Source organism: Monodelphis domestica, chromosome 1, assembly GCF_027887165.1.
Source record: "Monodelphis domestica isolate mMonDom1 chromosome 1, mMonDom1.pri, whole genome shotgun sequence".
In the NCBI taxonomy this organism is placed as follows: domain Eukaryota; kingdom Metazoa; phylum Chordata; class Mammalia; order Didelphimorphia; family Didelphidae; genus Monodelphis; species Monodelphis domestica.
This window is the reverse complement of record NC_077227.1, coordinates 428525887-428553644: the sequence shown is the minus strand read 5'-3', so window position 1 is coordinate 428553644 and position 27758 is coordinate 428525887. Positions and strand designations below refer to the sequence as shown.

General features: G+C 40.5%; 1 protein-coding gene across 5 annotated transcripts in view; it reads right to left on the bottom strand.

Moving 5' to 3' along the window:
* MVB12B (multivesicular body subunit 12B) overlaps positions 1 to 27419 on the bottom strand; it is a 300578-nt gene extending 273159 nt beyond the window's left edge. Inside the window, exon 1 of one of the 5 annotated variants that reach the window (XM_001372709.4) lies at positions 27106 to 27419. In XM_001372709.4, the coding sequence (XP_001372746.3) occupies positions 27106 to 27204 (99 nt within the window). In that variant the 5' untranslated portion in view covers positions 27205 to 27419. Of the gene's footprint in view, positions 1 to 9379; positions 11198 to 27105 lie in introns of those variants that run through there. The other 4 variants (XM_056812165.1, XM_056812164.1, XM_056812162.1 and 1 more) reach the window with 4 other exon arrangements.
* Between the last annotated feature and the right edge of the window lie 339 nt (positions 27420 to 27758).

The window sequence follows — 27758 nt, the reverse complement described above, 5'->3', positions numbered from 1 at the left end:
CATTGGCTGTGTCCTGTCTGATGTTCTCTCCCCATCTCTTGTACTTTACCTACTTGGGTCTGCCCTAGGGGAAGATAAAGGTGTAAACTCTTTTCTGAACAATGAAAAGTACTTAAACCCATACTTTTCTTAAGCTAAGTACCTATAAAGGTCAAGTAACTGAATTTACAAGGAACAAAGAACTGGAAAACTTACTCAGAGCTTTCCTGGTGTGAATTACTCAAAAATCCACACCTTTTTAGGTGTGGACTAAGAATGGGCAGTCCTTTAGAAACATCTACAGTGATTGGTAGATGTAAGGACTTAGGGGAGGTGACAGAGGAAATTTTGCCCTTAAAAATAAGGGCTCAGAGAAGAGCTGGATCTGATTCTGAGGGAGGTCATTTTGAGAAGACTCATTCTGAGGATCTCGATTTCTGACTCTCATTCTGAAGGAGAGCTCCTTGAGGAGTTCCTCTTAAGGGCTCTGTCCCACTGGGGTAGGAGCTCTGGAGGCTCGTGAGAGAGGCCCTTTGAAACAATCTCTGGCTGGAAGACTCTTTGAGGAAGGACGCTGGCCTGGTGTCATTAGAATTCCTTACTTAGACAGATCTTATGGTGAGTTATAAAAAACTGACTGATTTCTCTTTTAAGACTCAGGTCTAGGCCATATTGGCTTGAGGCCCTTCATACTTATTCTTTTCTTACTCTCTCTCCCCTTCTTTGATTACTCATTGTATTGTTAATTAAAAATCTCTACAAAACCCAATTGACTTGGGTATTTGAATAATTGGGAACATTTCCCTGGCAACCACCTTATATTTGATTTTAAACCCAAGACACTGTAGTGAAACATATTTCTGTGGTCAAATTTGCTCACCCTCTCTTATATCTATCACAATTTATATCTTCCACTATTTTAATCACTACAGTTTAAGACCTCAACCATTTTAAATCTCACACTTGGTTTCCTTCTTGTCTGATACTCAACAGCTTCTCAATTCCTTCAGTCACCTCTCCCTTCTAAATGGAGGGCTGGAAAGTAGAACACTAAATTTCTCCCCAAACCTTTCTTTAAAGAGCACTTGGATCTGAACTTTCTAGGTAACTACTTTCCATCAGCAGCTCTGTTGGGTTTCAACTACACAGAATATCATACCATCTAGTGCTCTTCTCCCCCACCCCCCTACTCCCCAGCTTTTAGCTTTTAAATTTCTTTATTGTCTTATCTTACCCCATTAGATTGTAGACTCTTTGAAGGTAGGGACTACCTTTCTTATTATTATTTATATCCCCAGCCTGACACATAGTGAGCACTCAATAAATGTTCACGTCGAATTCCTTCAAGTTTCAGCTAAAATCCTACTTTCTATAAGAAACTTTTTCTGATACTCCTTGAAGCTAGTGCCTTCCTTCTTATATTTCCAATTTACCCCTTTACATATCTTGTTTGTTCAACATTATCTGCATTACTGCCTTTGTCATTAAGACTGTGAGTTCCTAATTTAGAGTAGGGGTTGTCTTTTTACTTTCCTCCTCTATTTCCTCTTATCCCCGGCACTTAGAAAGCATGTAATAAATTCTTATTGACTGAGCAATGTTTTCCCTTCTCCAAGCCATAAAGCCCAGATCCTTCAACTGATCCTCACAGTTCAATATTTCATGGTCTTTTATCCTAGTTGCCCTCCTCTAGATGCTCTCCAGCTTAACAATTTCCTTCTTAATGTAGCACCCAATTTCAAATTGCATCATCTGTATGTAGAGAAGGAGATGCAAATATACAGCAGCATGAGTCCAGAGCTAAAAAGAAGGAATATGTCAAACAGGATCACATCCAACTCTTTCAAAGATCCCAAAGCACTCACTGCCCCCATCAACCTCTTTCTTTCTTAAGAAGGTTCTCCTGGTGATGCTATATAACTATCAAATACAACACTTAGAAGAATAGCTAATGCAGGAGATCCAAAAGGCAACAGATGTTTAAGTCAATTACAGCATGTAACCAGTGAGGATTTATATGGAGAAATGGCATTATAAAACATATCCTCATAGACAGGTATGACTAGAAAAGAGGAAAAAGGTTAGTTATAGAGCAAGCATATGAGAGAAGAGGGAATCACTGATATTCCCCAAGACATTTAAAGAACCAAGAAACACCCAGATAAACAGGTCATAGAATGGTTGCAATCTGTACCAAGAGAGGTACTGTACCCAAATGGAAGAGAAAATAGACCCATTAGAACATCCAAGTATTTCCAAGGCAGATCAGTCTGCATGGCCTCCAAGATGAAGGCTAAGAATCTCGTATTTCGGCTGGCAAAAAAATTAAATCAAAGTTGCTTATACTTGTTAAACTATCTATTCTTGAGGGTAGAAAAGAATCTTGATGCACTTGACCAAATTTGGCAACTTGTTCTTGATCACAAAAACTCTAATAAAAGAGTCTCTGTCTGTCTGTCTCTCTTACCCCCAACCCCTGTATGTGATTTCATCAGTGAGGAACTTCCTCTACTACTTCCATCTCAGCAATTCTTAGTCTGAGTGAGTCACCTGGGGCACTGAGAGGTAAGTGACTTGTCCAAGTTCACATACACAGTATCTGTCAGGGTCAGTACTTGAACCTAGGTCTTCCTAACCCTGACATCACCTCAACTTTCACTTATTAACAACTCACTTAATGAAATCAAATTCTGTAAGCACTAAAACAACCCCCTGTGAATTAAAGGAAAAATAACTATCTCTAACCAGCAAAAACACAAAAGTCCCTGAATTTGATATGAGAAAATCTGGATTAAAATCTTGTGCTATTTATTATTTCATGACCTTGGGCAAGTCATTGTATTTCCTTGTGCCTCAGTTTCCTCATCTGTAAAAAGGGGTATGTAGTATCTACGTAATATCATTGTAGAAAGAGTTTGGTAAAGCTTAATAAGCTACACAAATTGTTATCGTTATTCTCATTATTATTAAATGTGTGATTGTAGGTCAATTCACCTCTAAAGGTCTCAGCTTTCTTATCCCTAAAATGAGTAAGTTACCACACATCTTTTCTAAGGTCCATTTTAGTTACAACATTCTAGGGTTTATAATCCCTTTCAGCACTGTCCAGTAATCTGTTTTCTATGCTCTAAGGCTCCTTCCATAATGCCAATATTCTATATTCTACATTCTAAATATGTGATGACATTCTAAGGTTTCTTCATGCTTTAACGGTCTACAAATCTACTGAGTTTCCTGTCCCCTCCTCCCCAAAGAAAATAAAATTAAGCCCTAACTACTCCCCTCACCTTCCCACACACCCTCAACTATGGATGGAAAAGCATTCTTTTTCACCAGATGAGCATCCACTATTTCTACCATCTCCCATGAGGTATTGATGACAATCAGTTCCATTTGCTGTGAATCACTAGTATCAACTGCTGGTGGGCGAATGCAGGGTCAGAGAAATGATGCTATTCCCAGAATGCATTACAAAAGAAAGCACACTCAGCACATTTCAAGATGGCTACAGCCTGCAGCAAAGCTGAACTAGACAAAGGAGATGGGGCATGTGTGATAGCACTGAAGGGGCTGTGCTGAAATGGAAGACAATTAGCAGCGAACTTTTCAGGATTAATGCCCTTTTTCTTTTTTAGTCTCTCTCCCCCTCCACCACCCGCCCCTTGGGATCAAGCAGTCTTTGTGAAATATAGACAAATGATTCTTCCCTGTGCTGGAGCTCCGGCTTCAGTGTGTGGAATGGCATAGGGAGCTTTTCATAAGATATGCCCAACAAGGTACCTCGTATTGGAGGGCATCATTTAAGAAAACTCACCCTGAATTATATATTTTCTAACTGCAAATTACTTTCAGCAGTATCACTATAGTAGCTTCAATTGACCTTCTGAACAAAAGGCTATTTATTAACCAGCACTCTTTGTTGTACAGACTGTGGGTGAACCAGTAAATAGAAGAAAAAGGCTCACTAACAACCCAGTTAAGTCTTGGGGATACTGTATCTTGGAGAAGACTAAAGAGGCTTGACCCACACTGTGTAATATTTGTGTGTTGAAGCAAAATGGAGGAGTGGGGAGGGAAGTGGGCAGTGGGCAAACAATCAAAGTATTTCAAATTAATTTTACTTCTTCTGAGCACTTGGTAAGAGAAGGTACGTATAAAAATGCAAGGCTATGACTTGAAAGAGCAAAATCTGGGAGCTGAAAAGGACCTTAAACTGTGCTTAGTTATATATTCCATCTACCTCAATTTTGCAGATGAAGAAAATGAGCCTCAAAGCCCAGGGCTTCACCTAGAGTTTCCCAATGAGTGGCAGGCAGAGTTGGGACTACCATGTAGGATTCCTTAACTCCAGCCTCACATCCTTTCCAGTCTGTCACTGAAAATCATCCTGATTCAGCAGAAAAAAACACTAGGCTTGGAGTAAGGAGACCTGGTTTCAAATTCCTATGTCAATACTTAGCAGCTGTATGACCATGGGATAAGTCATGGCCCCTCGGAATCTATTTTTCCCCCTGTGTAAACTGATCTCTACACTCTCTGCTTCATGGCTTTATCATGATGAAATTATGAAGAGAACTAAAGAAATGTGCTTTATTCCAGGCTAAACTAGGCTAGACTGATCCAGTATCAACTTTTTCCTCAAATACGGTAACTTTTGCACAAAGGAAATCATGAGAAGAGGTCAGTACAAGTACACTCAGACCAAAAATTGTCCCAAACATTCTTTTTTTTTTCTTAAAAAAATACCATCAATTCATTTTAACTGAGCTCTTATGTTTAAAAAAAGGTTCATGTCATTTAGCATTTTAAGGTTTACCAAATACTTTCTTTGTACAGTGTTATGTAAATAGTACATATATCTTTTACAGATGAGGAAACAGATGCAAAGAAATGAAATTACTTGTCCAAGGTCACCAGATAATAAATAGCACAGAATTTTAATTCAGGCTCATGCAACTTTGTCAGCAATCTTCCAGGGCACAAATCAGGTAGTAGTTTGTAATCATTTGAGTCAATGACCAAACTCCAGCAGCTTTAACCCACCCAAACTTTGCTTACCATCAAATGAATCAACATTTATTAAATAACTATTCTTAATAGGTCACTGCACTTAGGATGGAGATAAATACAAATTTTGGAGAAGACCTGATCTCTGCTGTCATACTGCTTAGTCTAGGGGGGTAACTGACATATACATTAACTATAATACATAAGAGGCAGTAAATATATTCAGGGTTTGATAAGAGAAAAGGTCATTGGTAACTGGAAGAGTGGCTTCCTGGAAAAGGTAATGGAAGTTAAAATACTTTCATGGGAGAACCATTTTAAGTGTACTTTCAGAGTGCTTTATAAACTTTAAAGCAGTACATGAAAGCATTCTTTTTTGGAATTACTGAGTTAGGTTTAAAAAAAAACCAGTAAAGAATCAAGCAGGTGAAAGGTAGGGTGGCATTAGACATCGGGACTACCACCATATTACTTACTACCTGGATATAAACACCATTCCTATGAAACCCACAACCTCTTTATAATGTTGGTTCACTTGAAGCCCTGCTTTCATAGGACAAACTAATACACTTGGGATTCTTATACCTGGCTATTTCAACATATTTTAAAAACTGAATATTGCCTGGCAATGTCATAATACATAAAGCTGAAAATAACATATGACTAATTTCCCCCATATCTGTTTTAAGATTCAACATTTCCCTCATAAATAATTGACAATAAAAATGATTTAAGTCAATGGTTGTATAGGGCAGAGGTAAATTTAGTCCTAATGAGGGAGATGTGGGCACTGCCCAGGAGGGAATAGGCTAATGTACAGCCCAGTACTAGCAGAATTGATAACACACAAGGGCCACATTACCAACTGGAAATCCCAAAGCCAACCAACAAAGTGAGGATAGCTTAGGAGGAAATTTCTTTCAAACTTTCCTATTGCTAGAAAGAATCTTATTGCTATGGGTTAAAGTTCACACTATTCACACTATTGTTTAGGGTAATAATCCATACTTTCATAGCGCTTTACAGTTTGCAAAGCACTTCACCCATGACAACTCTGTATCATTATATCCATCACTGACCCAAAAGGAAACAAATGTAGGACCATAAACACAAAAGCCTTAGGAATAGTACAGTCTACTATTCCAGCTCAATTACCACAGCCATCACCGAAGGGACAAGTCATTGTAGAGAAGGGCAGACCTTTCTAATTAACATAAGCAACAACTGTTAACCAATAGGCAGATGGACACATAAGCCCAGAAACAGCAGCATATTCCCCACTCGCGACCCCGGCCCTAGCCCCTCAGAACAGTGGCACTGTTTCTAGCCCATACAGCCATCCAGATAGATGACTTCTAGGAAGGGGCCAGCTGTCCCCACCAACTACCAACCTACCATCATCACCACAGACCATCCTAGCTGGGGCAAGGCACCCTAAGGGAGGGACAGGAGGCAACATGTGCCAAGCAAGCCAAAGCACAAGCACCACTACTACCAACTTCACCACCATCTCCCCTTAGACTCTGATGGAGAGAGGCCAGGAACCTGCACCTAAGAGCCATCAACACTTCTAGCCCAGTGCCATCATCTTGGGAAGTAACTCCTCAGGAGGTGCAACCTGGACACTGCTCTACTAAAAACCCCAAAAAGAGTGTCCTAGTCACCAAAGTCTTCATCACTACAAAATATTTCCAACATCATAAAACTCATATGATTTTATCATTGGAATGACATTAATGATGAGGCATTTTGTTCAGCTCTGCCACTGTACTCTAAGGACCACAGGACCTTTTTTACCTGGCAGCTGAAACCTTCCATGTGTTGTCTCCTCCAATAGAACATAAGCTCCTTGGCATCCCAAAGAGATAATAAAAAAAAGGGGAAAGTATCTATTTGTACAAAAATATTTCTAGCAGCTCTTTTGGTAGTGGCAAAGAATTGGAAATTGAGGGGATGCCCCTCAACTGGAGAATGGCTGAACAAATTGTAGTACATATTGGTGATAGAATACTATTGTGCTATAAATGATAAGAATATTCACAGCTGTGCTCTTTGTGATGGCAAAAAATTGGAAAATGAGGAGATGCCCTTCAATTGGGTATGGGCTAAAGAAATTGTATCTATTGGTGATGGAATACTATTGAACTCAAAGGAATAATAAACTGGAGGAATTCCATGGGGAGTGGAACAACCTCCAGGAAGTGATGCAGAGTGAAAGGAGCAGAACCAGGAGAACATTGTACACAGAGACTGATACACTGTGGTACAATCAAACATAATGGATTTCTCCATTAGTGTCAATGCAATGATCCTGAACAACCCAGAGGGATCTACAAGAAAGAACACTTTCCACATTCAGAGGGAAAACTGTGGGAGTAGAAACACAGAAGAAAAACAGCTGCTTGATTACATGGGGTTAAGGGGGATATGATTAGGGATGTAGACTCTAAATGAATATCTGAGTGAAAACATCAACAATATGGAAATAGGTTCTGATCAAGGACACATTGATACCCAGTGGAATTGCGCATCGGCTAAGAGAAGGGTGGGGGTAGGGGAGGGAAGGAAAGAATATGATTCTTGTAACCAAGGAATAATGTTCTAAATTGACTAAATAAAATTAAAAATTTTAAAAAAGAAATGATAAGCAAGATAATTTCAGAAAAAGCTGGAAAGATCTGCAGGAACTGATGCTGAGTGAAATAAGCAGAAGTGAGAGAACACGGTACATAATAACAGCAATATTAGATGATGGTCATCTGTGAAAACGTGGCTATTCTCAACAATGCAATGATCTGTGACAATTCTGAAAGACTTCTTGCCAGGGAATGCTATCCACCTCTAGAAATAGAACTGTTGAAGTTGTCTTTCATATCAGTGTATTTTTTATTTTATATTGAGTTTTTGCCTATGTATGAGTGTGCTCTTACAACAATGACCAATATGGAGCTGTGTTTTGTATGATATTAAAAATAAAAGCAAAATTTAAAAGAACATATGCTTTTTGAGAATAAAGCCTGTCTTATTTTTCTATTTATAAACCCAGTGTTTATCATAGCACTGGGTATCTAAAAAGCACTTTTTAATATTCATTCATTGTACAGATTAGTAAACAAGTCAGAGAGGTGAAATAAGTTTTTGATTTTCACACACCAAGTAAGCACTGATGCCACAATTTGAACCCTCATCTCCTGGCTCCAAGTCTAGCACATTAGGTTGCTTCTCATTAAATGATGAAATTGTTAATACCAGAAAAAGTAATGTGAAGTAGTGGATAGGAATGTTAGCCTCTGGGTCAAATACATATGGTCTTAAATATATATATATATATATATATATATCTGTCTTAAAACCATTGGACACCATCCTCCTCTGGAGTGGTATAAATCACTGAACATAGGATGGTAGCAGCCTAAAGTTATACTCTGGAACATACTACCTGCCCCATCTCTACCTGCTGATGGGACCCAGGAGCCCTTTGGCCTTTCCATATACTCCAAAGCTGGCCCATTTTCCCTGACCCACAGTCATCTTTCTTTTTCCTGTTGTCTCAAGCCCAGTTCCTTGAAAACAGACAGATACTTTCCATTTGTATCCTTGACATTGCATAGTGTTTGGCATATAAGTAATTTCCTAATAAACACTTCTGATTCACTCATTCATAATCTAGAAAACAAGGAGGATTCCTTTTTAATCCCTAGACAAACTGATTAAATAACGCATAATTTAGAAGAGGTTTGTTATCTTATCTGAAAATAGTGCCACAGATTCTGCCCAAGCTGTAACCCCCTTCTCTATGCTCCAGGGGAGTTTAAAAACTGGTCTCTAAAGTGGAGTTCCAGATTCAGTTCAATAAATATTAAGTGCCTACTAATGTGCCAGGAATTGTGCTAAGTGCAAAAAAGGGACAAAAGATAGTCTCTGCCCTCAAAGAACTTACAAGCTAAAGGATCTCCATATGGAGATCACGTGTGACAGAAAGTCTCAAAGTCTGAATTTGAGTTTGCTACATGACTAGGGACAAGTAATACCCCTTACTTATGTCTCAGTTTCCTCACCTATAGAATAAGGATGCTACTTGCCCTATAGAGTTCTTGCAATGGATAAGTGTTTCTGTAAATGGAGAGGATAAATCTTAGCAAGAGGAAATCCTTGGTGTGCTGTAGACATAGGCTTGGCAGGCAACAGTGACTTCAGGTACAGGAGTTCTTCCTCTGACCACAGGCCACACACACCCCACCCCAGAAGCAACAGCAACTTCTTCTACAACACAGAAACCCTGAGCCACCCTCAGGCCACTCTAAGGGAGCTCCATGGCTCTAACTTTCCATCCTATCTTCCCTATGTTGACCCAGACACAAAAATTTCTAGTTATATTCCTGTTGCTGCTTACCACTTGTGTGACCTTAACTTCTTTTGGTCTGCTTTCTCACCTGTAAAATGAAAAAAATTTGAGAAATGATCTCCAAGGTCCTTTTTAGATCTAAATATACAGATCCTACCCAAAGAGAACACTGCCCTCTTCCAGCCTCTTCCAATAGTGAGAGGTATGCCACCTGAGAGTCTATAGAGAACTGCAAAGAGCCCAGAAGAGTTGCCAGCTGGCTCAATTACCTTTTCTCGAGATTCTCTGTAGAAAAACCCAATTTCATATCACTAGCTTTATCAGAAACAGGTTCAGTAATAATATATAAGAAAGCTGGCTCACAGGACAGTAGAATTTAGAAATAGAAGGTCCTGAGGGATTATTAGTTTAATACTCTCACTTATAGAGGAGAAGACTGAGACTATGAGAGGTTAAATGGTCAAGGAATAAATAGGAAGGAACAGGGGCAAGATTCAAACCAATGTCATCAGATTCCAAATCCAGTATTCTTTAGGCATCTTAGAATGCAACATATCCAAAACAGAATTCATTATCTTTTCCTCTAAATCCCACCCCTTCCAAACTTCCCTATCACTGTTACACCATCATCTTCCCAGCCACCCAGGCTACAACCTTTATGTCAGCCTCACTTTCTCTCTCTTCACATATTCAATCCACTGAAAATCTTGTTTCTATTGTCACAGCCTTCTCTACTCATACAACCACAAGCCTGGTTAAAGCCTTCATCACCTGTTGCCTGGATTACTTCAACAGTCTAACTGGTCTCACTGCCTCGAATCTCTCTAAACTCCAATTTTTCCTCTACTCCAGAGGTTTCAAACTCAAATAGAAATGGGGCCCATGAAACCATACATTAAAAAACATATATTAACATTTTTATAATTTACTGGGGGTTTTATTGATTTTGTTAAATATTTGCCGATTTGATTTTAACCTGCATCAACCACTGGGGAGTGATGTGAGTCATCCACAGGCTGTGTATGTGACACTTCAGCTCTTTTCATCTACCAAGCTGATTTCTCTAGCCCATAAGTCTGTTGATATTCCCCTTTCCCCTGCCCCACCAAGTTCCAGTGGTTCCCTGTTATTCTCAGTTTGGCATTCGCCACTCTTCATAACTAGACCTCATCCTACCTTCTCAGTCCCCTTGCCCCTTACTCTTCATGTGCTCTGACTGAGCCAACTCAGAACCACCTGAAGTTACTTTGAACACAGAAACTTCTAGTTCAGGGCTCTTAACCTTGCTTGCATCTAGCATCCTTCTGGCAGTCTGGAGAACCCTATGGACTCTCATATGAGTTATATGAGAATATAACTGAAGAAAAAAACATCAGATTTTAGTTAGAGGTTCTAGAAAATAAAGGTATAACTTTTTCCCCTTCCAAGTTCAAGCACTCCCAAAAATATATCCATAAATTCCATGGGAGTAACAAGACCCAAGGTAAGAACCCCTAGTTTAGTGACAACGACATTTCAAAGGAAATTGAAACAAAAAAAGATTGGATAACCCAAAGAACAGGAACCAGAAGACCCGAGTTCTAGTCCTTGTTATGCCACTAACTAGTTAACTGGGTGGGCTTTGGGCAAGGTCTTTCCTTATCTTTCATCTGTTTTCTCATCTGAAAAATAAATGGATTAGATTTTGCCAATATCTCCCAAACAAATTTGACCACAGAACCCTCCCCCCTTTGAAATATAAAGAGGAAACTCATAAATGCCAGTTCCAAGGGTCTATTAAATACCACTTGCAGACCTATACCCTAAAGCAGGGGTCCCCAAACTTTTTACACAGGGGGCCAGTTCACTGCCCCTTTGACCATTGGAGGGCTGGACTATAAAAAAAAATTATGAACAAAACTGTATATCGCTGCCTGGGATAGCAGAGGCTACAGCGCTGGCTGTGATGGGCCTTCACACCTTGCACAGGTCTGTCACTGCCACCACTATACCGGGCAGCAGTGTACACAGTACAGAATCCCCTCCCCCAGATCACTTCTCACCATACTTCCATTGTGCAGTCACATAATCCTTTGTTACTCTCAGAACAAGGCACCAAGCAAAGGATGTCACCAGAGGTAGTACTGTATGTAAGTGACATCGTGCTTTGCAGCACTGCCACCTCTCACTGACCACCAATGAAAGAGGTGCCCCTTCCGGAAGTGCTGTGGGGGATAGACAAATGGCCTCAGGGAGTGGCATGTGGGCTGTAGTTTGGGGACCCTGCCCTAAAGAGATTAAAGAAAGAGGCAATGGGCCTATATATACAAAAACATTTACAGCAGCTCTTTTTGTAGTGACAAGGAGCTAAAAAGTATGGGGGTGCCAAACAATTGGTACTGAACAAATTATGCCATAGGAATGTAATGGACTACTATTGTACTGTAAAAAAATTACAGAGATGATTTCATGCCCACATGAACTAATGTAAATTGAAATGAACAGAACCAAAAGAACAATTTATACTAACACTATACCAACTAACAATTTTTAAAGACCTACAAGAACTGTAGGATATCAACACAATGATCAATCAGGATTCCCAGAGACCATAATGAAAAATATACCCACTTACTGACAAAGATGATTAAGTAGATAGAAAGTGACACATAGTTTTGGACATGACCAATATAGGAATTTGTTGTAATTATATATTTTTTTAAACCCTCACCTTCCATTTTGGAATAGATACTACATATCAGTTCCAAGGCACATGAGTGATAAGGACTAAGCAACTGGAGTTAAATGACTTGCCAATGTCAATAGCTAGGAAATATCTGAGGCCACATTTGAACCCAGAAACTTCTGTCTTCAGACCTGGCTCTCTATCCATTGAGGCACCTACCTGCCCTTGACTATCTTTAATTTTTTTTAATTTATTTAATCAATTTAGAATATTTTTTCATGGCTACATAATTCATGTTCTTTCTCTCCCCTTCTCCCACCCCCTCCCATATCCCACGCACAATTCTACGGGATTTTACATGTGTCATTGATCAAGACCTATTTCCATATTATTAATATTTACAGTAGAGTGATCATTTAAAGTCTACATTGCCAATGTGACTTTTGTGTTTCTACTCCCACAGTTCATCCTCTGGATGTGGAAGCGTTCTTTCTCATAAGTCCCTCAGAATTGTCCTGGAACATTGCATTGTTGCTATATAGATGACTATCCTTATTTTAACAAAGATTTCCCCATTCTTGAAGGGAGGACGGCAAGAAAAAAAAATATTGCTAATTTGTACAATGAAAAAAATTATACATATAGTGTTATCAAGACATTGTATTTAATTCTCCTTCAATGCTTGACTGTGGCATTGATACTGTATGGCACAGCAGGTGACCCTTGGTTCCTGAAGGGTATTCAAGCACCAAAAAGCAAGCTAGAAAGGTCTCCAGTTCTGTCACTGTACTCCGAGTCTATCATAGGACTACAAACCTAGTTATGTGTAGAGAGGCTTATCACAAGCAGGCTAACCACTTAATGATAAATTGTTTTTAACTGTAGTAATTTCTGAAATTTACAGAATGCAAAGTATCTACTACCTGTATCAGTGGAAGGAGTGCCCACACCAATGTAATCCCAGCTGTTTTGACATATTAACATATTCATTGTTAATATGTCAAAAGGAGGAAATATCACATCAGGATTTTCTTATGGAGCCCACATCCAGCCTGAATCAGAAGAGAGTTTGGGGAAATGATGTTGTGTCATATTTGAGGATCTCTGAAGCCCCTTTCAACTTGAATATTCTATGATTCTCTGTTTCACATACAAGCAAGTTAGAAAATTCAAAGCCAGTGACCTTTGCATTACAACAAAGCCTTCATTCATATAAGTCCACTCCAAAGGAGATTACTCAGGAAGACACTGGGTGTGAGAGCTAAGGGGTTAGACACAGGTCACTTCTTCTCATCTGGGAAGATTTTCCAGACTCCCTGCTGGCTTGGAGTAGTAGGAAATAACAGAATATATAGAACTCTTCAAGCTTTTTCCTGCAAGGGGAAAACTTCAAGGAGGCCCTGGCCTCTAATTTAAAAGTTCTGTTACAGATATAAAAGGGCCTTGGTGATGAATCAAATCCAACTAGCCTCATATTGCCCTAGACTCTACATCACTTGGTCCCTTCTGAAATAAATTTAAACTATAAACCATGTTTAAACATAGGGAATACCGGGTTCGTTGTCTCTGATCAAAGCCCAGAAACAGCAGGGTCCTTAATCTATCAGTAGTGCTGTGCTTGGTTTAACTGATGCTAAACATTGTTTCTAACTCAAAGGCTCACCTCCCAGAGTTAGCCTTGGGGATAGCTAAACTATAGTATCTCAGTCTAAAACTCCTAGGAGCTCTGATACCATCTCTGTAGAATTTCTAATGCACTAGTGAGGCTCAGGTTTATCTTATCAATTGTTACACCCAGCCAACAAAGCTTAGCCTTTCTGCTGGCAGAAGGTAGCAAGTCAGAATTTACAGTATTTTCTTGAAGGAAGCATTGCAGGAGGCCAAGATCGCTCCCTTGAAGGAAGCACTGCTGGGGAGAATACAGTTTCAACCTTTGCTGCAATGGCAAGCAGAGCTCAGGTACAGACTTCTGAGTTAATATGTCCTGTACAAAATGTGTGAGGAACAAAATTTCAGAGCCTACGAGGGGAAGATTCAGTTATACCATTTCAATTTGTATGAAAAAAAAAACAGTTTAATTCCCTACAGAAGAACAAGCATGCAATCAGCTTATTTATAATTCAATGGCATTAGTCAGTGGAGTGTAAAGGACTAGAGACATGGGCACTGGGTTCTAGGTCTAATTTGGCTGCTACCACACAGTGAAGTCATTTATCTCTGTGCAGCTGTGCCTCTTCTGTAAAATGGGGCAGAAGGATGAGGGTGAGGTAGAGATTTAACTAGATCAGGGGTTCTTAAAGTTTTCTGTGATGTGAGCCCCTTTGGCAGTGTGGTGACAATATCCCTTTGCAGAATGTTTTAAAATGAGCAAAATAAAATACATCAGATTACAAGGAAAACCAATTATATTGAAATATAGAGTTTTGGGTTTTTTTTTTTAACAAATTCACAAATTCCCAGTGACTAACTCCTGAATTAAATAATCTCTCAATTCTTTTCTACTTCTAGGATTCTATGTTCTAACACTTATATTCAAAGCTTCCAAAGCTCTAACATCCTATATTCTATATTCTAATGTAAATATTCCTTCCAGTTCTAGCATTCAATATCTAGTACAGTGCTTGGCACATAGTGAGTACTTAATAATAAAAGCTTATTGACTTGACTAGCAGTCTTCATTCCACATTCTAAATTTTTTCATATCTATATATTCTTCCTTTCTGGAAAGTAACATCTTAACATTCCTCTTTTTTTTTTTAAAACCCTTACCTTCTGTCTTAGAATCAATGCTGTGTATTGGTTCCAAGGCAGAAGAGTGGTAAGGGCTAGGCAATGGGGTAAAGTGACTTGCCCAGGGTCACACAGCTAGGAAGTATCTGAGGTCACATTTGAACCCAGGACCTCCCATCTCTGGGCCTGGCTCTCAATCCACTGAGCCACCTAGCTGACCCCCTTAACATCCTTCTTAAGTACTGTAGAATTAAATCAAATATTTTTTTCCTAAACTTTTTTTAGATCATAAAGAGTTTCCTGGCTGAAAAACTAACAATCTCCTTGAAGAGTTCTGTGCTAGGCAATGGAGGAAAATGAAAAGTTTATTTAGATGAGATACAGTCCTGGTCCCCAAGGAACTTATAGCCTAGTAGGGCTGTACCAATAGAAAGAATTATAAAATATTATAAACAAAGAAGAGAAGTGCAAATACAAATGCCAGTTTTCTTTTATATTGGGCTGCACCATGTAATGTGGAAGGGGTGAAAATGGGGAAGAGCGGGTAGGATCCAATGATCTTGAATTCAAAAGACCTAGATTTGAGTTACTACATGACTATAATCAAATCACAATTTCCACTCTAAATGAAAATACAGTAAAAAATTTTCAACAGAGAAGTGCTATGCCAATATCTCTGTATAGACAGACAAATCTGGTAATACATGGAAAATGGATCAGATGAAAGAAGAGTTGTGGCAGAGAAACCTGTCAGAAAGCCACTGCAATAGTCCAGCCAATATCCAGGCAACAAGGACTCATGTTAGAGTGAGGATTGTGTAAAGAGACAAGAGGACATGATTGCAAGGGATATAGCGGGCATAAATAGCAGCTCCTATTTATATAGACTTTACAAAGCATCTTTTTAACAACTCAATGAAGTAAGCTATAAATAAGCAGAACTAAGATTTGAATCCAGATTCTCCAACCTCATCCAGTGTTTTTTCCACTACAGGGCATGTCCCAAGTAAAGGCAAAGTGATGGGAAAGAAGATGAAGATAAGAGAGAAATATTTATTTCATGTCTTCTCCACGTAAGAAAACTAGGTCCTAAAAAAAAGAAAACTAGGTCCTGGAGAGCCAAAGTAAAAATTAAATAATCTCTACCCTCAAAGAGCTTACATTACACCAAGCGAGCTAACAACTGGAGGCAGTAATTCAGTTTAGCAGAAATATATGGAGAAGTGGTTTGGAGCTAGATTATAAAGGATCTAGAATGCCAACATCATAAGTTTGTATTTTATTTAGTCGGCAGCCGGGAAATCATTGAAGGTTTCTGAGTAGAGGAAGTGGCATGATGAGTTCAGTGCCCTAGTCAGAGTAGCTCATGGGGAAGATTGCAGACACAGAAAGCAATGGATGATTTTGATATGGAAAGACTGAAAGCAAGAAGACCAGTCAGTAGCCATTACACCAACCCACGTTAATGAGGGTCTGAGCTTGGGTGGTGCAATGGAAGGGCTGAAGAGACAGACACATGAGATGTGGAAATAGAATCAAGATATCACAAGTGATTAGTTGGAGGGGAGGTTGAAGAGAGAGAAGAGTCAAAGATGACTCTAGTGTTACAAGTGCCCTTAACTAAGAGGATGGTGGTACCTGATTCTGTGCAGATGGACAAAGGAGTTGGGAAGAGATCAGTCCTGTTTGGGCTACTTGGGGAATGATATAGGAAATAATCAATAGGGAAATAGATGAAAAAGACACAAGACTAGAGCTCAGGGGCAGAGACACAGACTTTAAGGCCTCTTCATAGATGTGGTAATAGAAGCTATGGGAGCAAATGAAGCAACCAAGACAGAGAAAGTATAGAAAGAAAAGAAATCCTGCAAAACAAGACAAAACTTTGTCTTAAAGGTCCAGTGCAGCACCTAGAGAAAACCTTTAATAATAACTACTTGAATAAATCAATGAGCAACTCTGACCTATCACTTTCCACAGGACCTTCATCATGAACTCCACCATAGTACAGTAGTCATGGGGATCCTGAAAGGGTCCAGTGATAATACCACAACTAGAACTAAGACATCAATAGATGGGGCCCTGTACAATGAGCCCCAGATTCCTCTTACTAAAGGCTTATCCATACTACAAAGGCCATTTCAAATCCCTTCTATTCCATCAAGCCTCCCTGATACCCTCATAGGAAGTATGCTATGAAAAATCATAGCTTTTACAACTGCAACGGATCTTATATCAAACAGATTAAGAACTAATCCCATGGTCACAAAAGTCCTTACAAACAGTGGCAGGATTTGAAACCAAGTCCTGAGACTCTAATTCCAATACTCTTACCACTGGCTACACAAGTCTGGTTGTCATTAGCCCTGGCTGTGATGTCCCTTTGTCTCCTTGTAGTTCCTTCCTCTTCTGTATAATGAAGCGGTTGAAGAGATGTTATGTAAGTTCTCTTCCAACTTTGAGAAACTCTTATTCTGACGTTCTGTTCAAAGTTTCCTTCAAGCTCTAACCTCCCAGTATTTCACTTTCTAATTTGTTTTTTAGTTTAGGCATTCTACATTCTGACATCCTCAATATAAAGTTACCTCCCAGTTCCCAATACCAACAATCTACTGCCTATAACTGGGATGGCCCATAGCAAAGACTGCCCTGCAAAGTGTCTGCAGTAGCTGGCACCGGGCTTTACACAATAGGTGCTTAATTACAGAGTTGAGTAACTGTATATTGATAACTGGAGTGGAGGAAGGCTGATCCTCAGATTCACGATCTGCCATTTCCTGTCTGCATGATCTTATTCACAACATCTAGTTCAAAGACCTCAATGTATATAATTAAGAATGAGGCCTGGAGATCCTAAGAGTTCCCCCATGGTCAAAAGTAATAATAAATGGAAGAGTAAGGATTCAAACTCTGTGACTGTCACTGAGAGTATTTAATGATTGCTATCAGGACAGACCACCATACTCCACACCATAGCTGATTGTATTTGAGTTGGGTTAGGAAAAAATCACCATCCAATGGCTATCCTTCCACTGACAAGCATCCCCACACTCGGCTCAACAGGTCCTCTCTGTCAACAAACACACAGCAAGTCCGCAGGCCAAGCTTTCCAGCTTAGTAGGGCCTGAAAGAACTTGTACTCAGCTAGCAAAGCCAAGACACTTATGTGCTACTATGTTGTATCATAAGAGGTCTAGAAATGTAGGATAATAATAGCTGGCTAGCATTTATATAGTGCTTTAGGGATTTATTTCATATTGTGCTTTACATATGTTAACTCATTTGATCCTCACAAAACCCCTGTAAATCAGATGCTATTATTATTCCCACTTTACAGATGAGAAGACAGTCACACAGAGTTTAAGGGACTTGATAGAATCACATAGCTATTAAGTGTCTGAGACAGCATTCCAACTTGGGTCTTACTGATGCCAAGTCCTGAATTCTGTCAGGATATAATTGTTTATAAAACAAGGTTACTACTACAGCACCTGTACTTGTTCCGTACCGGGTCATCTATGAGGAAAAATTCTTAAGTCTCAAAGCATCATAGTGATATGACGGGACATTGTAACAAGAGTTAACATCAACTCAGGAACTCTAGTAATGCTGTTCTAGCCTGCCAAACCAATGTCTTTCTTTCTTTTTTCCTTTTTTTTTTGTAAACTCTTGCCTTCTGTCTTAGAATCAATACTGTGTATTGGTTCTAAGGCAGAAGAATGGTAAGGGCTAGGCAGTCACAAGTTAAGTGACTTGCCCAGGGTCACACAGCTATGAAAGGTCTGAGGCCAGATTTGGACCTAGGAACTGCCATCTTTAGGCCTGATTCTCAATCCATTGAGCCACCCAGCTGCCCCCTAAACCAGTGTCTGTCAATGAACAATTCTGGTCACCAATTTTCCAGAAGTAAAGATGAGTCTAAAAAGTCTTGAAAGAGCATTTGTAATGACCCCAGTGAACCAGACAGCAGGCACAGATAAACATGGCCTTCTTAGAGAGAGAGGCCCAGGAAATCTAAAATAAAAATTATAGAAGACCATAAACATTTTGGGTAACTCCTTCCACAGAAGTGCAACCAACTTGAAAGTCACAAACCCCTTGCCTCAATCCATAGCCACTTTTATGCCATGGGGCTCCACATCCATTTAAAAGGTGGTTTCTATGGAACTGCCACCTCCATTCCCAAGAGCCTTTAGCCTAATGTTGATTTGGGGAGAATTAAGAAACAGTGTTAGGCAGGAAATAATTGTATTATGGACACATAAATGTTAGAGCTAAAAGGGAGCCTTAGAACATAGAATGCTTAGCATTGCAAAGAAAACTTAAAACAGAGACTGCAGGAGCTAGATCTAGGAAAGCTTTAGCAATCTTCTAACACAATCTATTCATTATTAGTGCCAAAATGATGATGCATTTAATGGCAGGGGGTAGTAGTAGCTTGAAAAGGGGTATTACCAAGCTCAGAGCTCATTATTTCAATTATTAAAATATTTATTTGCTCATAGCACAACTTGATTTCTTTCCAAGCCCGAGGCCTGCCCTTTTTTACAATGTAAAGCCCTCAAGGGCAAGGAAAATGTTTTTGCATTTTCTGCTCTGCCTCAAGTCACACTGCTTTTGCTTTTCATAACAACAACACATTAACAGATAGTGATTATCTTCTTACCCCCTTAAGCAACCAGAACATTAATGAAACAGACTGCTAGGGGTAAAAGTGAGGGGTGTATTTGTCTAGTATGGAGATATTATATAACATCAGAGGACAATCCCAGGAGGCCTGAAGTTTTGGGTGCCTACTCTGCTACTAACTTGCTGTAAGACTTTGGGCAAGCCACTTCCCTTTTCTCATGGTCTCCATAACCTCTCTTTTATATAAAAGAGAAAAATGGTGAATTAAGTGATAGGTATGATGCCTTCCAGTTCTGATGGTCATAATCTTCCCTTATCTGGATGTATTTCCCCAAATGTGGTTACCAAGCAAGAAACTGTCATTATTATGCAAGATGGTAATTTGGTAAGAAACTGATTTCAAAGACTAATTCCTTCTGACCAGAAGAAAAAGAATCTCTTTTAAACTTCAAAAGGGATTGCTTAAATTGAGTTGAATCTTAAAAGGAAACTAAGGTTGATGCCACTAGTGGGTCTATATCCCAAAGAGATAATAAAAAAAGGGGAAAAGTCTACTTGTACAAAAACATTTATAGCTGCTCTTATTGTAGTGGCAAAGAATTGGAAACTAAGGGGATGTCCATCAATTGGGGAATGGCTGAACAAATTGTAGTACATGTTGGTGATGGAATACTGTTGTGCTATTAAGGAATGGTAAACAAGATGATTACAGAAAAAGCTGGAAAGATCTGCAGGAACAGTTACAGAGTGAAATAAGCAGAACTGGGAGAACATTGTACACAATAACAGCAATAGTGAATGATGATTATCTGTGAAAACTTGGCTGCTCTCAGCAATGCACTGATCTGGGACAATCCTGAACGACTTATGATGGGGAATGCTATCCACCTCCAGAGAAAGAACTATTGGATCATCTTCCACATCAATATATATATTTTTTTGCTTTGGTTATGTATGAGTGTGGTCTTACAACAATGAAAAATATTGAAGTGTGTTTTGCATGACAATAATATTTTTTTAAAGGAAACTAAGGCTTCTACATTGTGGAAGTGAGGAGGTAGTATATTTCAAGCAAACTATGCTGATGCCAAGTTGTTAAAGGCTTTAAAGCCAAAAGGAAGAACTTATATTTTATCCTAGAGGCAATGAAGCCCTAGAAATTACTGAACATGAAAGTGCTATAGTCAGATCCAACCTCAAAAAAATAACTTGGCAATTAGGTGGAAGACATATTAACGTGGGGAGAGATTTGCAGCAGGGAGACCAATCAGGAGGTCACTGCAATAATCCAGGTACTAAGGAAGATGGTGGCTTTCAGTAGAGGTTAAGGAGTCCAATGAGAGATATTGTGGAGGTAGAAAAACGATCTGGCTACTAATAAGTCAGTCTTCAGGAAAAGATGTGGCCAAAAAAACTAGAAAGCCTCTTGACATCTGGCTAGATAAGACTCTGGGAAAACTTACACACATACTTTATTACCAAGCCTATAGTCAAGACTTTTTTCCAGCTTGGAGGTGGCCTGCTAAAGTGTGCCCCAGTGCCAGAGCCTTTGAGAGTCCAGGATTGTCTCTATGTTACCTTGAAGCATCAAGGGAGGATGTGAAAAGGACTATAAACAAGTTTCCCTGATTAATCTCAAGAGGGTTCAGATAAAGAAAAAGATAAAAGGTGGGTTTCTAGAAATTACAAAAATGGTATTGTGGTGGCCTTCAGATAGTTCAAATAAGAGAGAACAAGAGAACATGTTTGGGAACTTATCAGGAAGTGTTAATTCCCTGCTGGAAATTGGAACTAGGTTCCTCACAAAAGTCTGATAAGTGGAGTTCATCTGTAAAGTCCTGGGCTCAATGCCCATTGGCTTCTCATATCTCAGCATCTAGGCAGAAGTGTGTCAAGTGAACCAAACAGATGCCCAGTGAATGCCACCAACAAAGAATGGCATGTCACTGACACCTGGCAGTGGCTCTGCCTCTCTGACAACAGAATCAGATGCTTAACCTGATGTAAATGGTCCAGAGGAAATGAGCGATCCCTGCTGCAAATACTGCTTCCTGGAAGTTAAGAGATACCAGGAGCCAGGAAAACCTTAACCTTGGAAACTCCTGAGATAATATGGCCTAAAGGGGAGAGAGAGGTCCTATAGGAATTGCCATATTTCACAACTACCTCTTACTTAGAGAAGCTGCAAACACAGAGTCAAGGCAAACAAAGTCAGCCTGACCTAATGACTAAAGTTTGCTCAACTAAAAGAGAATCCCAAGATCTCAGAACTGGAAAGGGATCAGATATCATCTGGTCCAACCTACACCTGGCCAAAAATTCCAAGCAAACATTCTTAAGCTGAATTTTTTTGGGTAAATTTAGTTATTTTGTTTTATATTTTGATATCTGTATTTCAATATAATTGGGTTTCCTTTGTAATCCTAATTATTTTATTTTATGCATTTAAAAGCATTGTTTTGAGTCGGTCCATTGACTTCACTAGATTGTCAAAAGGATTCAGCACACAAAAATTATACTATAATTACTATTTTTAGTTACTATAATTATTGTTACTAATAATAATAGCTTATTGTCCACAGAGAGCTTTTACAAATATCTCATTTTATCCTCAACAACAACATAAGGAGGCAGGTGCTATTATTATCCTCTTTTTACAGATATGGAAACCAAGGCAGAGAGACATTAAGTGATTTGCCCAGGATTACACAAGTAAATATCTAAGGCTAATCTATAGCATCCCCAAGAAATATTCATCCCACTGCTGTTGAGAACTTGCTACCTCCCATAACACACTTTTCTACTTTGGGACAAGTTTAATTGCAAGAAACTTTTTCCCCTTTTTTTCCTTACATTGATACCAAATCTATCCCTCTGTCATTTCTTATTGTTTCTAGTTTTGCCCCTTAAACCAAAGGTGTCAAACTCAAATAGAAATATATGGCTGCATATTGAACTTAGAAAACTGCAAATTAACATCTGTTGTATTTTATTTTTATTGATTTTGTTAAACATCTCTCAATTACTTTTTAATCTAGTTCAGGTTAAGAAAATCAAGCCAAAACTTCCTTCCACCAGGACAGCCTTTCAGCAGAGTTTAATTAAGGAGTGGTGTACTTGGACTCAGAAGGTCTTAGTTCAAATCCAGACACAATCCATCACTTACTAGCTATAGAGCCATAGGCTACGTGTTTTCCCCTCTATAAAATAAGGTTGACTAGATGATTTCAAAGGTTTCTTCAAGCTTTAAATCCTATGATCCTACTTAAAGAAATCACACCTCTTTAAGTCTTCTTTTCTCCAAGTTAAATGTATATCCACTTCCTTCAACTGATTCCAGTTAAGGAGTCATTCAACTGTCTGGATCTAAATCTTATGCAAATACTTCTTACTGCAGAGGCTGTCAAAAAACCAAAATCAAAGGAGAGTTTGTTCACTGAACTGCAGCCACAATAATAGCCATCTAAATAAAATACAACCCACTCTGACCACCTGCATGCCATGTAGTCACTCATTCATTATCTTTATCATCATAATCGCATCTGCAAAACTTCCCATGCTTCGTTCCAGCTCTATGGTTAGCTTCCCCTGTGGAAGAAGGAAGTCATAGCTTAGTTTCTGAAGCGTCAATTTCAGGTGGCTAAAACTGTGCGCCAGTTCCTGCAGAATGTTAGCCCCATGGATCCCATTTTCTAAGCTGGCTTTCATAGCACCCTGCATTTTACACAATGTGAAAAGCAGATCCATGAGAAAAATGCCAATACTAATGGTATTTTCCCCCTTGAATATTAAGTAAGAAATTGAATGTAAAAAAGTTTATTATCCAGAAAAATTTTCAATTTAGTGCCCTCTCTTTTGCTCCAAATTTTCTGATCCCCCAATATTTTGAGGTCCTTAATCTTAGGCAAGTATTTATGAGTTCTATTTATATACTTCAAGTCTAAGAGGGTCCTTTAAATGAAAGGAAGTAGGGAACTACTGGCAATAAGTTATAGAAGCTTCAAGTTCGAAGAGACTTCAGCAATATCTTCTCTAATCAGTAATCCCTGTGACAACATCTCTCACAAATTGGCAACCAGCCTCCACAGAAAGATCTTAAGTGATGGATGGCAGGAAACTCATTACCTCCAAAGTCAGGCTACTCTATTTTGAGTCAGTTCTAATTATTAGGAAGTCTTTTCTTAAGACCAGCCAAAACCTGACTCTTTACAACTTCTACCCATTGCTACTACTTCTCTTTGGGGCTGAAAAGAAAGAAAACCTCTTCTATATTACAACCCTTTAAGTACTAATAGCAAACCCTAAGCCTGATGTTCTCTAAACTCAATTGACCTTTATGTGAGTTTTAAGTGTAACCTGTCTTCCTGTCCTCCAGATAACTTTCTGGTTTATAAATCTCCTTCCAAAAATGCATTACCCCAAATTCACACCAAAACCTTTTACTTCCTTGAAATTTCTCTTTATTAAAGATACCACTGCCCTTTCCGTCATCCAGGTTCAAAACCTTGAAGTCATCTTTGACTCTTCCTTCAATCTCTACCATCAGCTATTAAGTTTTCCTCTACAACACATCTCACAACTGTCCAGTTCTCTCCATTCACAAGGCTACCATCCTAGTAGCGCACAGCTATGATCATCACTTGCCTGGACCAATGCATTAAGATTATCTGGCCTCTCCTCTAGTCCATGCTCCACACTGCTACCAAAATTATCTAGTTTGTTTCTCCAACTCTAAAGACATTATGTACAAAAGACATTGAGACACCAAGACATATTCAATTAAATTGTTAAATTAAACAAGCATTTATTAAATGCCTATTTTATTTCAGGAACTGTACTAGGAACTGGTATTACAAAGTAAAAAAATGATAGTCTCTCCATCAAGATATTTACATTTGGCTGTGGGGTGACAAATATATAGATAAGTAAATATAACAGGAAATATATGTACAAAGTAAATATAATATTATTTCTGGGGTAGAAATCCAGAAAAGCCTGGTTTCACACTTTAAAAGGACTAGGGATTTCAAGAGGTGAAGGTAAGAAGGGAGAGCATCCCAAGCATGAGGGAACAGCCTACCTTTGAAAGCACAAAGGCCAGAGACAGAATAATGATATGTCAAATATGGGGGAATAAGTGGCCCAATTTGGCCACTTATTCCCCCATACAGCATGGAAGTTCAGGGAAGTAAAGTGAAATGCAATCAAGAAAGAGAGGCTGAAAAACACAATAAATATATACTGCTCCCAAGGAGCAAAAAATGGAATCAATAAGTGAGAATGAGTTAATCACATACAAAGTCAGAGGCTGGAGAGCTTCAAAGAGGGAGGTAAAAGTCATCTCTAAGGGGTAAGATGGGGAAGTTAAAACATGGAAAGCCTTAGAGGGGAAGTGGTACCCAAGTTGGACCTTCAAACTAGAAAAAGGATTTCAAAAAGTAGAGTTTTGGATGGCAACAGTTCCAGATATGAAGGACATAACCATTTTGAATATAAAAGCATAGAGATAAGAGGGGCCAGGAAAAAGATCAGAAAATTATAAAGATTGGCTGGAATGTACACAGAATGACTGTGTGAGATTTGGCTAGAAAGGAAGTTTGAAGCCCCACCCGCCCCACCTGGGGGCCTTGAATGCCAGGGAAAGAAGTATATATTTTATCTTCTAGTCATTGAAAAGTCAAAGTTTTAGAACAGGAAAGTGACAAGATCATACTTTTGAATTAAGATTGCTTTAACAGCTGCCTGAGAAATGGGCTGAAAATTGGAGACAAGGAAATAAGAAGTACCAATGGTATCCTTTGTACATATCATTCCCTATTCCTGGAATGTTCTTCCACCTATTGAAATCCTACTCATCCTTCAGCGAGTGCCCTATATAAATGCCATCTCTTTCATGATGCCTTCCTGATTCTCTGATTCTCTCCCTCTTTCCCCCCTCTTTAAAATTCTCTAATTTACTAAATTTTGCAAAGATGGAAATGATAGCAGAATTATCCAGTCTACCTCCCTCATTTTCATCTGAGGAATCTTGGGCCCAGAGAGATAAAGCAACTTGTTAAAGGTCCCACAGATGGTAACTGGTCAAGTAATTCCAAACCAAATCTACTGACTGCAAATGCAGTGATCTTTCCTCTTCCAATAAGCAACTAATGGGCACTCATGAGGTTGATATAAACCCTCCACTGGACTGGATTTTCCATGAAGGCAGAGATCATCTTATATATGAATCTCTCAGCACTGAATGCATTTATTATACTTATTAACTAATACTAAAAGTTCCTATTTTTATGGCACCATAAAGTTTGCAAGGTCCTATACAACTATCATCTCATTTTATTTTCACAAGGAGGATAGATATTATTATTAACCTCGTTTTACAGATGAGTAAACTAAGGCACAAAGAGATTCAGTGACTTCTCCAGGATTAAACAGCTCTTTAAGTACCCAAGACCACGGTTGAATTCAGGTCTAGCCTGTAGGCCCAGTGCTCTATCTACTGTACTCCCCAGTAACTTAGAACTTAATAAATTACAATTGTTGGAAGGAAAGAATAAAAGCTAGATGACAGATGTAAAATGAGTGTTGTTAGAGAGGATATCTCAGAGTTCATAAGAGCTAAAGAGGATATCTTTGCACAGAAAAGAAATGAAATAAATGAAATAAAAAGTGAAGTAATTTGGGGACTGGCAAAACACCAAGTAATACACTCCATGATTTCCGGTTAGCCTAAGAGAAGTTGTCACTAGTCTACTTTAACTAACCTTCCAAGCACATTGAGTTTTTCAGTTACTGTAGATTTCTACAGAGCTTATCTCTTAACATTTCTAACGGGTTTCTGGTGCTGCTGATAAGATTTTCTAGCACAGTTAAAATGAGATGAGATCCAGCCAGCTGTCTAGAAACATACAGCAAGATTATCTTTAGAAGAAACCACCAGAGACAAAGGCCCCAGAGAGGGAGCTGTCCTGCAGTCTTGCCTATATGGCAGAAATCATAGGAATGGAACCTCAATCTATGGGGAGATGGCCATTATATATGCTCTTAGTCTTTTACTCTAGTCTAAATGAAATGCAAAGTTCAAGGAGGGGGGTGGGAAGTAGAAATGCACTTTAATGGGGGAAAAGGGGGGGTTATTGTTCTAAGAAAGCACGTGTGTCTTTCATACAGGGGCAAAGACTAAATGACTGTTGTATAGTTGCTCCTCTCAAAAAGACCAACTGCAAGGTATGCCCAGTTTCTCCTTGGACCTTGGCTCCAGGTGCATGGCCTGGCACCCTGCTTCCTCTGCTCCAGTCCCTAACTAAGCTCAGCTGTGGTCCTTTCTGCCCCAGCTCCAACCCCCATCCTCTAACATATGCACTCCAAACACAGCTATTTGGGGGCACCTTGGCATTAACCAAGTCCCCCTCCCATCCCCCACGCACCAACCCCGGCTTGAAGCTGCTGCCTGGCAGGCCTGGGGGCTGCAGGGGGGGGGGGGAGAGGGAGGGAACTCTAACCTTGGGAGGAGGGGGAAAGGGGTATAGAGGGGTATAGTGGGGCATGTGGCTCCCCGCCGGGATCAGTCGGGTCCCAGCCCCGAGAGCTCGACAATGTTGGGCACGAAGCGCCTCCCCCGGGCCAGGCCTCGCTCAGAGCCCGGTCCGCAGGCCCCCGCCGCCACCTCCGCGCTGCTGCGGCCGGGCCCTCCCCGCCTCCCCAGCCTGCTGGCCGGGCCTCGGAGCCCGCGCGCCCCGGGTCCGCACTTAACTGTTCCCCGCTGAAGCGGCGGCGGCGGCGGCGGCGGCGGTTGCGAAGGCGGCGGTGGCAGCGGGTCTCGGCTCCGTCTCACGCAGAAGCAGCTTCTCATTGCCCGGGCGGGGCCAGGCCGAGGCGGCGGAGCCTACTCACCGCGGGGCGCAGCGGCTGCGGCGGCCGCAGGAGGAGGAGCGGCGGCGGAGGTGGCGGCGGAGGCGGCGGGGGCCGGGCCCCGGAGGCGGTGGCGGAGGCTCAGCGGGCTCCGGGCCGCCCCGGCTCTGACACATGCTCCGGGGGAGGCGCCGGCGCCGCGGCTCGAGCGGGCGGGAGGAGGGACCGAGGCGGGGAGCGGGAGCCCCCTGCGTCCGAAGCCCGCCCCGCCGCCCCCGCGCCGCCGCCACCGGACTGGGCCCCGCAGTAGCCGGGTAGCAGCTACGGCCCAGGCCGGGCCGGTAGCGGCCTCAGCCCGCCCGCGATCTCCGCCCAGCCCCGGGAGAGACGGGAGTGGGGGCGGCGACGAGGGGGAGGCCGAGGCTGGGGTCAAGGAGGCGGCGAGGCCTGCGGCCGATGTGGGCAGCGCGAGGCGCCCGAGCTCACCCTGCGGAGCATGAAATCAAGGAAGGAGCCAAGCGTGGAACCGGCCCGGCCTGCGGCCCCTGGCAAGAC